This window comes from Pteropus vampyrus, unplaced genomic scaffold (assembly GCF_000151845.1).
Source record: "Pteropus vampyrus isolate Shadow unplaced genomic scaffold, Pvam_2.0 Scaffold185, whole genome shotgun sequence".
In the NCBI taxonomy this organism is placed as follows: domain Eukaryota; kingdom Metazoa; phylum Chordata; class Mammalia; order Chiroptera; family Pteropodidae; genus Pteropus; species Pteropus vampyrus.
Window position 1 is genome coordinate 1,204,868 of NW_011888966.1, and position 13,734 is coordinate 1,218,601.

General features: G+C 52.5%; 1 protein-coding gene across 4 annotated transcripts in view; it reads left to right on the plus strand.

Annotated features, from left to right (window-relative positions):
• Nucleotides 1–13,734, plus strand: part of PPARGC1B (PPARG coactivator 1 beta) — a 101,389-nt gene that overhangs the window by 75,300 nt on the left and 12,355 nt on the right. For 3 of the 4 annotated variants that reach the window (XR_002783050.1, XM_011371143.2, XM_011371144.2), the window contains exons 3-8: nucleotides 2,026–2,244; nucleotides 5,443–5,559; nucleotides 7,083–8,211; nucleotides 9,078–9,114; nucleotides 9,648–9,712; nucleotides 10,822–11,614. Coding sequence is in view for 3 of the 4 variants with exons in the window: in XM_011371143.2 (XP_011369445.1) it covers nucleotides 2,026–2,244; nucleotides 5,443–5,559; nucleotides 7,083–8,211; nucleotides 9,078–9,114; nucleotides 9,648–9,712; nucleotides 10,822–11,614 (2,360 nt within the window). In the remaining variant the exon portion in view is untranslated. The remainder of the gene's footprint in view (nucleotides 1–2,025; nucleotides 2,245–5,442; nucleotides 5,560–7,082; nucleotides 8,212–9,077; nucleotides 9,115–9,647; nucleotides 9,713–10,821; nucleotides 11,615–13,734) is intronic. The other variant, XM_011371145.2, reaches the window with a different exon arrangement.

The window sequence follows — 13,734 nt, forward strand, 5'->3', positions numbered from 1 at the left end:
TCACATTCTTGAGCCAGAGTCCGTGGGCCTGGATCTGCCCTCCCTCCATCCCCGGGGCCTGGGTCAGGCCCAACCAAAACCTTCTTTTGACCTTTCTTTTATTCTTAGCTCTGTTCCAAAAATTACAAACATGCTTGTTCTCCTTTCCCCATGTCCCTTTGAATTACTCAGCTGCTGCTCCGGCTGCAAGGCCTGGAACAGATTTGGCCGTCACGAGATGTGTATTTCAGATGAACTTCCTGAAGAAAGGATAAACAGCCTGACCTGGGATGGGAAAGAGTGCTGGGGGAGGCATCATGTGACCTAATGTACTTCCCACCAGAACAGGCCCAGCAACCAGGGTTTACCAAATCAGGTGCTCGCTGCCTCACCTAGAGGCGGTGTGATCTCTAGACTCCTGGGCTTCGGGGTGTGGGGGCGGTGGGCTGATGTCTGAGTGGGCTGGAAGTGTGCTCACTGACCCTCCTTGTTATAGGTCTTAGACACCAGAGAAGGAAGGGTCTTGGTTTATCTGTGCATGGTGTGCTCGGTCTAAGCCCCGCCTGATCTGGGTTTGTTGTATGACCCTGGACAGCTCGCTCAACCTCCAAGAGCCTCAGTTGCCTCATCTGCAAAATGGAAGTTAGAATAGTACATCCCTCTTAGGAGCTGTTGTGAGGTTTACCTGTGACAGTATTTGCCAAGCCTTTCTGTTCCTCTCATCGACCAAATTCTTTGTCCCAGGACTTTGCACTCGCTTTTCCCTTTGCCTGGAATCTTCTTTCCTCTACCCTTTGCCTGGCTGGTGCCTTCTCAACTTTCAGCCTAAGTTTAAGTTTCAGCTGCTCAGAGCCGTCTTCGTTGACCTTGAAAATAGCCTGTAAAGCTTCATACCATGTTCTCATTCTCCATCACAGCTTCCTTTTATTTTCTTTCCAGTCTTTCTCACTCTTTGATCTTGTTTGTTTCTCTGTTTAACTCTTTTCTACACTGGAGTGTAAACTCCATGAGGGCAGGGGCTATATCAGCCTTGGCATGATATCTCTCCAGTGCCTAGACAATGCCAGGCACGGAGCAGCCATTCCGTATGTATGTGTTAGGGGAAGAGAGGAAGGGACGAGATGGGGAGAAAGTGCCACAACCACTACCACTACCACCATCATCTCTATCATCATTACCGCAATCATCACCATCATCATCATCACCATCATCATCACCATCATCATAACCATCAATATCATCACCATCACCATCACAGTAGTAGTAGTAGTAATAGTAATGAGTACTTATCATGTGCCTGGCACTATTTCCTAAGCATCTTACATATGTTAACTCATTTAGTCCTCAACGATGACCTTATGAAGTAGGTACAGTTGTTATTCCATTCGACAGATGAAAAAACTAAGGACCCACCATTGATAAGTAGAGGATCTGGGATTCAATCCCAGCTCCAGAGCCCAAATTCAACTACCATACAACTCTCCATGATGAATGAGGCAAGCAAGTCCTGGGAACCCGCAGGAAATTAGTAGTTGTGATTGTTATTCTCATCGTTGAACCCTGAAGCTTCCAGCCTTTCCACTGTCTTCTTGGGCCCCAGAGTCATGGGGGCTGGGACCTGCCATAGATGCTGCTACCAATGGCAAAGACTAGCCTCAGAGCTGTGTCCCAGGGGTTGGACAAGGGAGGCTGCAGCATCAAGCTGCTGTCCTTGGTGTCTCTCTGGGGGCAGCTCTGTGCCCGAGGTCACATGCTGATGAACAGCAGAGCCCAGATTGGGATTCCCAGGGCAAGGCCATTTCCAGTGTCACCTGCTGCCTGTTCATAAACTTCTGGGATTCTTGGAGTCGATAACACATTCCCCGGGCATCTGCTATCCCAGCAATACTGAGAGGACCCGATGGAGGAAGCATCTGAAAGGGTTTGGCAGGACAGTGATGGTGGTGCAGCCTGTGGAGCAGAGCACGTTTCCACCATGAAGTCGGATGAGCCCAAGGTATTGACTAACCATGTCCCTCTCTGCTTCACCTGCCCTCCTCACTTCAGATAATTGACAGTGAGAATGAGGCCCTCCTGGCAGCACTCACCAAGACCCTGGATGACATCCCTGAAGATGACGTGGGTCTGGTCGCCTTCCCAGCTCTGGATGGTGGAGATGCACAATCCTGCACCTCAGTTTCGCCTGCCCCCTCGTCTGCGCCCCCCAGCCCCTCCCTGGAGCCCCTGGCCCCGGCTCCGGCCCCTGAGGTGGATGAGCTCTCACTGGTGAGAATCTATCTCCAGCTGAAGTGATGGTGGTGGCCTGGGATGTGGTGCCTGGTTTCAGGGGTGGTGGGTGTAGGGAGTGGGGTTCATGGCAAACAGCCTGGATAGGATGTGCGAGGCCTCCCTGGGCCTCACCTTCCCACCTGTACAGCTGGACTAGCCACGGAGGCTTCACCCGCATTCCGTAGGCCCTTTGGGGTTTCGTGGATTCACCTTGTGCTGCAAACCCTTAAAATCACATGCGAACATTTTCCTAAAGATTATACATACACACACAATAAAAATCTAAGCAGGAAATGTGGACAGTTAAAGCAAAACCTCCTTACCCATCTCACAATCGATTTTTCCTTCCCCGGAGGTTTCCATGCTTCCTGATCTGTTATGTGACTTTCCTCTTTCACCGTTTTTTTTTTTTTTTTTTTAACAACAAAAGGGGGCCTACATTATACGCTTCCCGCACCTCGCTTTTCTCATTGAACTGTGTGTCTTAGAAACTCTTTCAGATGAGCACAAGTAGCTCTGTTTCATCCTTTTTGTTGTCTGCATAGGTTATAGCATAGTTTATTTAATCAATTCCTTGGTTAATGGATATTTATCTTGTTTCAACTGCTTTATTGCTACAGTGCTGTAGTTGTTGTCCTGGTTCAGGCCTTTGCCACATGTAAGTGGGTAAATTCCTAGAAATGGAATTCTGTGTCTACAGGTAATGTGATTTTTCCAGTTTAGACAGGTATTTCCAGATTGCCCTCCAAAGAGGTTGGACCAGTTTTTACCCCCCGCTAGCAAAAATTAAATGCTATCTGTGTAAGTATATGCGGGACATGAGGATATGCTTTCTCGGGAGAAGGTCTCAGCTTTTATCAGATTCTCAGAGGGCTCTAGACCTCGGTTGCTCAAAGCCATTGCCCTTTGTGTATTGGAAGCTGAGGTGTCGCGCGGAATGTGAAGTCCAGCTACACTCACCTGTTTTAGGCTCCTCACATTGGTGCTGTGGCCCCTGGGGGCTGGCGAGATTTGGAAACTTAGAGACTGTTAGAGCTGGGGGGGGAGTCTTGAGTCACAGAGAGTTTTGAGCTAGAAAGGCCGCTAGTGACCATCAAGCCCAGCGATGTGATAACAGACACCCAGAGTGGGGAGGGCCTCTTCCGTGGTCGCACAGCAGAGGCTAGAGCCCAGGTGTTCTGCCTCCTGGTCCAGAATGTCTTTCCTTCTTTTCTGCTGCCTTTAAGTACCCCCAGCAGCTAGTGTGTGCTGGACACATGAGTATGTTCAGTCCCACGTTGTGGCTCCTGCCGATGGGGGTCCTGCTTCCTTTCAAACTGGAATCGGGCCTCCTGGGTTTGAATCTCAGCTTGTGTCCCTGACCTCTCCCTGACTCAGCTTCCTGGTCTGTAACGTGGGGTCAAAAATAGTGCCTATCTCAAAGGCTGTGAGGAGGAATACAGCAGGTACTATATGTAAAGCACTTAGAACAGTGCATAGCACATAGAAGTTGCTCAATAAATGCTATCTAAGTAATAGTCCAGCACGACCATTAGTAATGAGGAATCTCAGTGCCATTTCTGCTGGGGCTCTGGAGAGGGACCAAATTTCCGAGAGGCAGAGAGCGACCCCTGCTGGTCACAGATTGTTCCTTCCCGTGCCTTAAACTGCCTCCATTCCACACATTCGACAGGTTTTCGAGCACCTGTCTCAGGCACTGTGCTAGGCACACGGGAAACAGACTCACCCTCTAGACTCCTAGCACACCGATAGAGTCTTAGAAAGGCCCTGAGATGTTATTCAAATGCCCAGTTCTTAACTCACAGTCACGGATCCCACAGAGTCCACCAATGGCCTGACAGGGGCCCACGGACCTCTATATACCTGTGCGTTTTTCTGAGGTTAGCAGCGTCTAGTGTATTCTTAGAGGGACTCCTGAGTCGAAAGCGGTTCAGATCCAGTCATTTCATTCACCTGCCCCTGTCACACCAATGGAGAAGCCAAGGCCTGGAGAGAGAAAACACTCACCCAAGGCCTCATGCTGAGTTGGGGCTGGGCTGGGCCAGACCAGGTCCCTTCACTCCGGTCCATGTCAGAGGATCACACACATGTGTGTGTTGGTTTGGGGTCTAGGTGAGGCGGGGCAATCCTCCAGCTCCTAGAGGTATGTGGGATGGCCTTTTCTCCAGTTCCCAAGCCTTTGGCACTCCTCGCTGGGATGACTGGGGCGCATGTCCCCCGAGGAAGCACTCAGTGCTATAGCAAAACCTGTCATACTTCCGAACTTATTCTCAACCTTGACTGTGACAGGGTCTTTGGTGGGCCTTTGGTGCGCTTAGCTCCCGGCTCCCGCAGCTGGGATGCGCTGTGCACCTGTTCTCTGGGTGCAGAAGTGTAAGAGTCTCCACAGTTTTTACAGAAAAATTAGGAGAGCCAGACAAGCTTGAGTATCGTGTGCGTCCACTTGTGTAGGGACAGCTGGGGGGCTGGAGGTGCTATGTACGCGTACATTCTTGTGTGATCGAACCCCACCTCATGACAGAGTCTCAAGAAAGTGGTTAATAGTAGTTGCTTCTGGGGTAGAGAAAGGGACCTTGGCAGGAGGAGACTTGCTTGTAATTGTCTACTCATTAGTATTTGTGGTATATTTTTTCCCACCAGTTAGAAGTCTACTTAAAAAAAAACAAAAACAAAAACAAAAAAACGAATTTAAAAACAACATGAATAAGCAAAAAGAACAAAAGGAAAATCAGCTGGAATCCTATGCCAAAGAATTATTGTGGTAGCCAGCCTTCCAGATTTTGTGTGTGCGTGCATGCGTGTGTTACAAGCAGATGCAGAGGGTCCCAATAAAGTACATACACCACATTTAAAAGTAGAACGGGCAGATATTACCCAAGATCTGTTTGGGTTTCTCAAAGTCACAGATATTCTTCTTGGGTAATTAACTCTGAAAAGGATTGTACATTTTATTGGGATGCTTATATGTGTTTGGGGTTGTTAGACAATCTGCTCTCTGTGCTTAATATATTGGGGATGTATTCTAGGTCATTAAATGCCCATCTTGTGTTCTTCCCATGGTCCTATGATGACCCAGGTCAGGGTGTGGTCAGTCCCGAGGGGCTAGCTCAGGTTCAGGCCTCTACCCACGTTGCTTCTCCATGTCTCCTGGCTACGGCTCAGCCCCAGCTCCTCTCCCCTCTGCTTCTCCCGCAGCTGCAGAAGCTCCTGCTCGCCACCTCCTACCCAGCATCAAGCTCTGACACTCAGAAGGAAGGGACCGCCTGGTGCCAGGCAGGCCTCAGGTCCCAAAGTCAGCGGCCTTGTGTCAAGGTATTTTTGCACATGCCCCCAAGCCCACCTGGGCCCCCAGGTAGCTTCTGGGAGGTACAACCATTAGCTCTCGTTAGGGATATCAAGTTCGATCAACTTCCAGTCCCCTCCTTGCTCCTCACACAGCCTTGTAGCTGGCATGCTGGGCACTTCTTGAGACCTAGGACAGTTTGAGATTCTAGAAAGAGCCCTGACCGTTCTCGTACACGTCCATGTTCCAGGCACGGAGTTAGGCACTGGGTTAGATTGGGGACCAGGAAGATGTGGCCTGCCCTCAGGGGGCTAATTCTAATGGGGTGACAGCCCAAAACATAAGAGCTCATGGTTGTGGAGACAACAATAAGGGGTGTGGATTTCATTTCCAGGGAGCCACTGGGGAGTTGAAAACTCTATCGCAAACACCCAGGAGTGAAGCGAGTCCCACTTCCTCCTTGGGCTCCATCTTATAAGGCTTCCAAGGAGAGGTTTCAGAGGTGATTTTCTGGAGTTCCTGTTACTCAAAGCCTCTGCTCAGCCCTTCTGCTCTTGGCCTGGGACACTCCTAAAGGGACTGTTGCCTACAATCCCACACCCTGAGGGCAGAATCAGATGGCATCTCTCTCCAATGGTGGCTCTGTGTAGGAACCTGTCCCCTGCCTGGGCTCCCCTTGGGGTAGGGTCCTGTCCCTGTGCGCTCTCCCTACTTGTCCTGGCTGCTTTCCGAAAATAAAGGCCTGCCCCTCATGTTCCATCTGTCAAGGGGGCAGCAGCTAAGCTTTTTGGGGAGCCAGCTCTTTGTCCTCTAGGAAGCTAGGAAGTGCCCCAGGAATGTGAGAGACACCTGACAGCCATCTGAGCCCAGCAAAGAGACAAGTGCACTGGAGGAAATGCCCCGTATGGACAAGAGGGGATAGATAAGGCTAGAGAGAGCTGGCAGCAGGGCTGGACTGCAGAAGGCCCTTAACACCTGGCCGAGGGGCCTCGGCCCCTTTATCTGATGGGTACTGGGTAGCTACTGAATTTTTCTTTTCTTTTTTAAAAAGCTTTAAGGAGGTGCCACTTACATATCATAAAAGGCACCTGTTTTAGAAGTACAAGTCAATGATTTTTAGTGAATTTACGGAGTCGTGCAGCCATGACCACAACCCAGTTTTAGAACATTGCCATCATCCCGGGAAGATCCCCAGTGCCTCCATTACAGTTAATCTGTTCCCACGCCTGCTCCAGGCAACCACTAATGTACTTTTTGGCGCTCTTACTGAAGGCCGTAGTGCAGGAGAGAGGGATGGCCAGCCAGGGCAGGCTTTGCGGTGAATCTGAAAGGGGCAAAGTCCATGTTAGGAGGCTGCTCATTCCTTCACTCATTGCCTGAGCACTGCCAGGTGCTGGGCCCTGTGCTGGAAGCTGGGGGTAAGGTGGATGAAACCTGGTGATTTCAATAATCCAGGTGAGACATGCTAGGCCTAGCCAGTGGCTGCCTGATGGGGCAGAGGGGGAGAGCAGTGCGAGCCTTCCTCCTCACTGTGGTCCCTTTCCCTCTCTAGGTGGACAGCACCCAAGAAAAGAAGGCCCCCACAATGCAGTCTCAGAGCCGGAGTTGTACAGAACTGCATAAGCACCTCGTCTCCGTGCCATCCTGCCTCCGGGCTAAAGCCCGCTCCCCAGATAGGGGCCTGCAGCCACCAGCCCCACTGAGTCCCCGGCTCCCTGCCAAGGAGGACGAGGAGCCGGGTGAGGCCTGCCCGAGCCCCCAGCCAGCTCCAGCCTCTCCCCAGGACTCCCCAGTGCTGAGTGCAGCAGGCCCCAGTACCCAGGTTCCCCTGGAAAACATGCAGGCGGTGGTACAGCTCATTCGCTACATGCACACTTACTGCCTCCCCCAGAGGAAGCTGCCCCCCCAGGCCGCAGAGCCGGCCCCTCAGCCCTGCAGAAACCCCTCCAAGCAGGTCAGACCCTGGGCCCGGTCCCAGCACCCTTCCAAAGCCTCCTGGGCTGAGTTCTCCATCCTGAGGGAACTTCTGGCTCAAGACGTCCTATGCGATGTCAGCAAACCCTACCGCCTGGCCACACCTGTCTACGCCTCCCTCAAGCCCCGGCCCCGGCCCCAGGACAGCCAGGCCTCCTCTGGTCGCCCATCCCCAGTGGAGGAGGTGAGGATAGCCGCTTCGCCCAAGAGCACTGGGCCCAGACCCAGCCTGCGCCCACTGAGGCTGGAGGTGAAAGGACGGGTCAGCCGGTCAGCCAGGCTGCAGCAAGAGGAGGAAGACGAGGCGGAGGAAGAAAAAGAAGAGGAGGGGGAGGAGGTGGAGGAGGAAGAGTGGGGCCCGAAAAGGCTAGGCCGAGGCTCGCCATGGACCAGGCTGGGGAGGAAGCTGGAGAGCCTGGTGTGCCCCGTGCGGCGTTCCAGGAGGCTGAACCCTGAGCTGGGCCCCTGGCTGACGTTCACCGAGGAATCGCTGGTCTCCACGGAGCCTCAAGGATCTCTGCCCTCACTGGGCCTGGCTCCTGAGGCCTATGACACGGAGGGGGAGCTGGGCAGCCCTACGGATGAGGACAGTGGCCAAGACCAGCAGCAACTCCAGAGACCCCAGATCCCGGCTCTGGAGAGCCCCTGTGAGAGTGGCTGTGGGGACACAGACGAGGACCCCAGCTGCTCACGGCTTCCTTCCAGAGGTAGTCGGAGTCGGTGGTCTGCAAGAGAGGGGGCAGGGATGGGACACGGCGTACCCCACTGCTGGGCAAGTCCCTTCCCCTCTCTGGCTCTCAACTTCCCTTTCTATATGATGGCTCGTTGGGCGGGTCTTCAGGCATCACCCCCAAAGCTCTGAGTTTTCCATTATGCACGGGCCAGGCGCCACTTAATGAACAAGGCGTGAGATGCCTGCCTGGATGGGACTTGTGTTTCAGTGAGGGAGACGGGCGATCCAAAAGTAAGCAAAAAAGGAAGACAATGACATATTGTGATAAGTGCTCCGCAGAAGACTTCCTGGGTGATGATGTGTCAGAAGGTGTTTCTATACATTCAGCTCCACAGTGAAGTTGAATTTTAAATGGTAATCGTAGGGGTGATAATAACATTTATCTATTGTGTACTTACTGTGCCAGGCACTGGTCTATCACAGATTATCCCCATCGACCTCTCACAGGAAGCCTGTGTGGTAGGTTCTGTTATACTCTTCATTTTAAGACACAAACGGAGGCACAGTGATTCCTTCAGCTAGTTAGTCCTGCATCCAGCTGTGTCAGAGCCCACAGCTCCTGGCCTTGGGAGCAAGCTCGACCCGGCAGTGCTACACTGTGTGGCCAGAAGGGGTCGCCCTCGTACCCTTCTCTTTTCTGCAAAATCCCGTTGATCCTGTAGTGGTTAATGTTGTTTCCCACCCTGGGAAAGAAGGTGGCTTTGAGTTGTCCCTGCCCTTCCCTAAAAATGACAGAGGTTTTCGGGTCGCATACCTGTGCTTGGGGTCTTCTCCAGAAGGAAACATTGGCTAGCAATGCCATGTTGAAGAACCTTAATATATATATTTTTTTCTTTTCAGACTCTCCCAGGTGCCTCATGCTGACCTTGTCACAAAGGTAAATTTTTGGAAATTACTGGTTTATTATTCCATGAGACCTCATCCTGTTGAGGGTGTATGTTGGGGGGGCTGGCCTGGCTCCGTGCCCATGCCCTCAGTTGTCCTGTGTGGCCCTCAGGAGCTGGGCTCCCTTAGAAAGGAGTTTGTTTTTAGAACTCGTCCTCTCCAGACCCAGGGAAGGAGCTCTATTCTTCACAGGGAAAAGTTGATGCTGCTGCGTTATTTCGGGCAGGTCTGCGCCCTTCACTGGGCCTCAGGTGCTCGGTCTGCAAAATGAAGTTGTCTGCTTGCCCTGTCTCCACGCTCCAGTAGATCTGTCCCGCGTATCCTAAAAGAGCTATGCAGCTTTGAATTCCTCTAAGAGCCAGGATGGGGGTGGAGGGCATCCCCAACAAATTCTCCCCGGGCCTCAGTTCCTCGGGCGGCAGAACCAGGGTCTGTCACAGGTTCCCCTTGCCCTCCTGGTGCTCAGGGAGGTGGGGCCTGCTGCTGACTGGCCTCTTTCCTTTCTGTCCTCCCTGTCCCTACCAGTGACCCTCCTTTTGGCAAGAAGAGCTTTGAGCAGACCTTGACGGTGGAGCTCTGTGGCACGGCAGGTGAGCCAGGGGCTCAGCTGTGGGATGCCCATGGGGGAGCTGGCACGACCCCTAGCAATGAGTCCCCCATACTGAGCAGCCCCTCAGGCAGTAAGGGGTACCCCAGTGAGCCCTCCCTGCCACTACATCATAGGCCACACTGGGTTTTGAGATACACAACGAGGGCATTATAAGGAGGAGGCTCAGGGCCCGGCTCAGCTGTTCAGCTGCCAACAGCCAGCACGTGAGCTGATGTTGCGGTCAGAAAAGAAAGAGCCACAGTCTTGTGTGGGAGACAGACTCACACTGCGACGAGTACTGTTCTGTGTGCACTGGTTCCAAAATGGGTGCAAGAGCTCTGGGAGCACAGAGGTGAGGTGTGGGGGGCAGGAGCGGGGCCTGGGCGGATTTGCAGGGCACTCGGAGGAGGGGGCACTTGAGCTGGGCTCGCAGAATGAGTAGAAGTCGGAGCGACAAGGGGAAGGCCTCCTCGGCGGCAGCGTCGATGTGAGTGTAGGCACAGAGGAGAGAAAGTTCAGGTGCACGCGAGAACACTGCTCACCTGACATCATGACATGGCAGAACTAGGGGGTCAGCAAAGAGCAACCGCAAAAGGCTAAGAGGAATGCCAGGCTGAGGGATTCTGTCTGGATCCTGTAGACTTCGGGAGCCCCAGAGAGGAAGTGATTTGTGACATTTTAGCAAATTCCTTCTGGGGGAGGATACAGGCTAACGTCAGATTCAGGAGCACTAAGGACACTGGTGGTCAAATCTAGGTGGGAGGTTTTCTCTGGTGCCTGTTCCCTCTCTCCCCTGGGAGACGTCAGAGGCTGTTGGGAAGAAGAGTTGAGGGGGTTTGTTGAATGCCTGGACGACCTGGAGGCTTCAGCTACCATTGTCATGCTACAGAATGGATGGCAAATGGATTTCATCACATGCTGGCTCCAAAGAATTGATGATGGACTGTGTGAGGAGCCCAGGCCATGTCCAGGCTCATCCCGCAGTATGGTGACCCATTAGTGATGCCCGCCATACATTGGGTTGGGGAAGTGGGGGCACACTTTGCCATCCCAAACTAGGGTTTCAGTGATCTGTCTCTACTTCATGTGCTTCTCCTTTTGCATGGGTAGGACTCACCCCACCCACCACACCTCCATACAAGCCCACAGAGGAGGACCCCTTCAAGCCAGACATCAAGCACAGCCCAGGCAAGGACGTAGCTCCCAGCCTCCCCACCCCAGAGGGCCTCCAGCTCGGGGCGGCCACAGGGGCGGCCCACAAGCTGCCAAAGAAGCACCCGGAGCGAAGCGAGCTCCTGTCCCACCTGCGGCATGCCACAGCCCAGCCAGCCTCCCAGGCTGGTCAGAAGCGCCCCTTCTCCTGTTCCTTTGGAGACCATGACTACTGCCAGGTGCTCAAGCCAGAGGGTGCCCTGCAGAGGAAGGTGCTGAGGTCCTGGGAGCCATCTGGGGTCCACCTTGAGGACTGGCCCCAGCAAGGTGCCCTGCGGGCTGCGGTGCAGGCCTCCGGTAGGGAGGAAAGCAGAAGCTGTGACGCAGGTGCATCTCCCAAGGACAATCTGCTGCTGAGAGACCACGAGATCCGCGCCAGCCTCACCAAGCACTTTGGGCTCCTGGAGGCCGCCCTGGAGGATGAAGAGCTGGCCTCCTGCAAGAGCCCCGAATATGACACTGTCTTTGAGGACAGCAGCAGCAGCAGTGGTGAGAGCAGCTTCCTCCTGGAGGAGGAGGAGGAGGAGGAGGACGATGAAGAGGACTCAGGGGTCAGCCCCCCTCATTCTGACCACTGCCCCTACCAGAGCCCACCAAGCAAGGCCAGTCGGCGGCTCTGTTCCCGCAGCCGCTCCAGCTCCGGCTCCTCATCCTGCCGCTCCCGGTCACCAGCCACCCAAAGGACCTTCAGGTATGGATGGGTGGCCTCAGGAGGGATGATGGGCAGCTGAGGACTCCAGTTCCCAGGGGCCAGGAGAGGGAAGAGCCTTGACACCAGGGCTGTGTTTCTTTGTGTGGTCTGTGTTCTGGTTATAGGCCCTGGAGGTAAGCAGAGCCCGCTGAGTGACAGTCGGGAGCGGCCCAAATGTCCTGGCCTCAGGAAAGGAAGAACACCTACTTTCTGGCCACTCGTGGCTTTGTGTCTAAATGAACTTATCCTTTATTCATCCGTTTTCTGCTTTAAATTTGTAAAGTGGATAGGTTTTTGTGGAAACATATGTCTACCCACACAGTTTAATGCCTATGTGGCACTTACATGTAAAAAGATTAGCATAATTCTAATCTGTGTTCTGAAAAATACCTGGATTTAAAGCCGTGGTAAGGTTTATTCTCATTTCTCGGTGTTGCTGAGTCGCACTGTGACTCTCCGCAGTCAGCTGCCCCCCTGGGAGCTCTTCGCACAGGGATGATGATGCGTCATGAGCCTGTTTGCTTATCTTTGCTCACTGAACCAGATTGCAGAGGGAGCTGGCCCAAAAGTCAGCGGGGAGCTGGGCAGAAAGAATGGAGGTCTGGCATATTTTAGTGGAGACAGGTTGCTTCTTTTCCTCATCTCAGCAAGATCTGACTCTTCCTGGAGAAGGCCTGAGGTCCGTCCATAGATGCAGGACCCAAACTCTCTGCCTGAGATGCACCTGAATGACCACTAGATGGTAGCCTTGAGTCTAGAGCTGTGCCGCTGAGTCACCTGGAGGGCTGGTTACCATGCAGATGGCTGGGTCCCACCCACTGAGTGTCTGATTCTGTAGGTCTAGGGTTGGGGGTGGAAAATTTGCATTTCTACCATGTTCCCAGGTGATGATGACTAGTCACCAGAGTGCCATACTCTGAACACCAGAATTAGGTAATAGAAAGATACCTTAGAAAAATTCAGCTTTCTTTTTATACATCTATACCAGCAGTTTGAAAATCTGATTAAAGCAAGACTCTTCTCCCCGTTCATATGTGCGTAGACATCTACTGGACATTCAATTTTAGGGCATTCTCCAGACACTAATGTTAAGAAGCCCTGGACTATCTTACTGAAAATGAGTTCCCCAATGATTTCTCTAAAAGTCCTTCTATACAGTAAGCCAGGATGACAAGTCAGAGCCATCTTCTCTGAGTCCTTTTTCTGGCCGTTCTTTCCTCAGTGGTTGCTGTGAGCTAAATGACTCGGTGTCCACATTAGGCATTGTTTCTGCAACGTTTGTTCAGAAGCTACTGAGGTTCTCTTCCTCTTTAAATACAGCCCCCAAGGCTAGAGCTAGAGCTGGAGCTGCCTGGCTTTCTCCCGCTGACCAGTTCGGGAGTGTGTGGGTATGGCCTGCGTCCATAGGCTTGCTGGCAAAGAGTTGGGAGCCTCTGTAGAAACCCCCATGGCTTCTCCTTTCTCGCTTCTTGCTTTTGGGCCAAGTTCGGGCTGGCTTTTTCTGCTCTCTAGAGAAAGTTAATTGGTTAACGCTGTTCCTGTTTAGCTGCCTGGCAGGTAAGTCTGGTAAACTGGTCATCAGTCTTCTCCGGACCCACATTTCTTTACCTGTGCTTCCACTACCAAACACCGGTCAACGGGAAACACTTTGAGCTGGTTTAACAACACAAACCCCAAATCCCACGGTACCTTCCAGTCACTCTCAGCTCTTCAAGTGGAGAAACCGCCAACTCCATTGCAAATAGATGATGATAACATTGTTGTATAGCACTTAAAAGTCTGCACTTCACATCCCCCTCTATTACCCTATTTGAGCTTCACGGGTGCGCTTGGAAGATGCATCTGCTTCTTATCCCCATTTTATAGGTAAGGAAGCTGAGGCTCAAAAAGGTTTAATAGAATATACAGCATGTGATTATCAAGCAGTTCCTGGGATAGTATTTATGTGCATTTTCTAACTTGATCCTCATAAAAGGCTAAGGAGGTGGATACAATAGAATCTCCCTATTTTACAGATGAACTGAAGCTGAGAGGGCTTAAGTAACTTGGCCCAAGGTCACCCAGCAGGCAGGTGGTAGAGTCAGTATACAAGCACAGGCTGAGAGCCCCGCTCTTCCCCT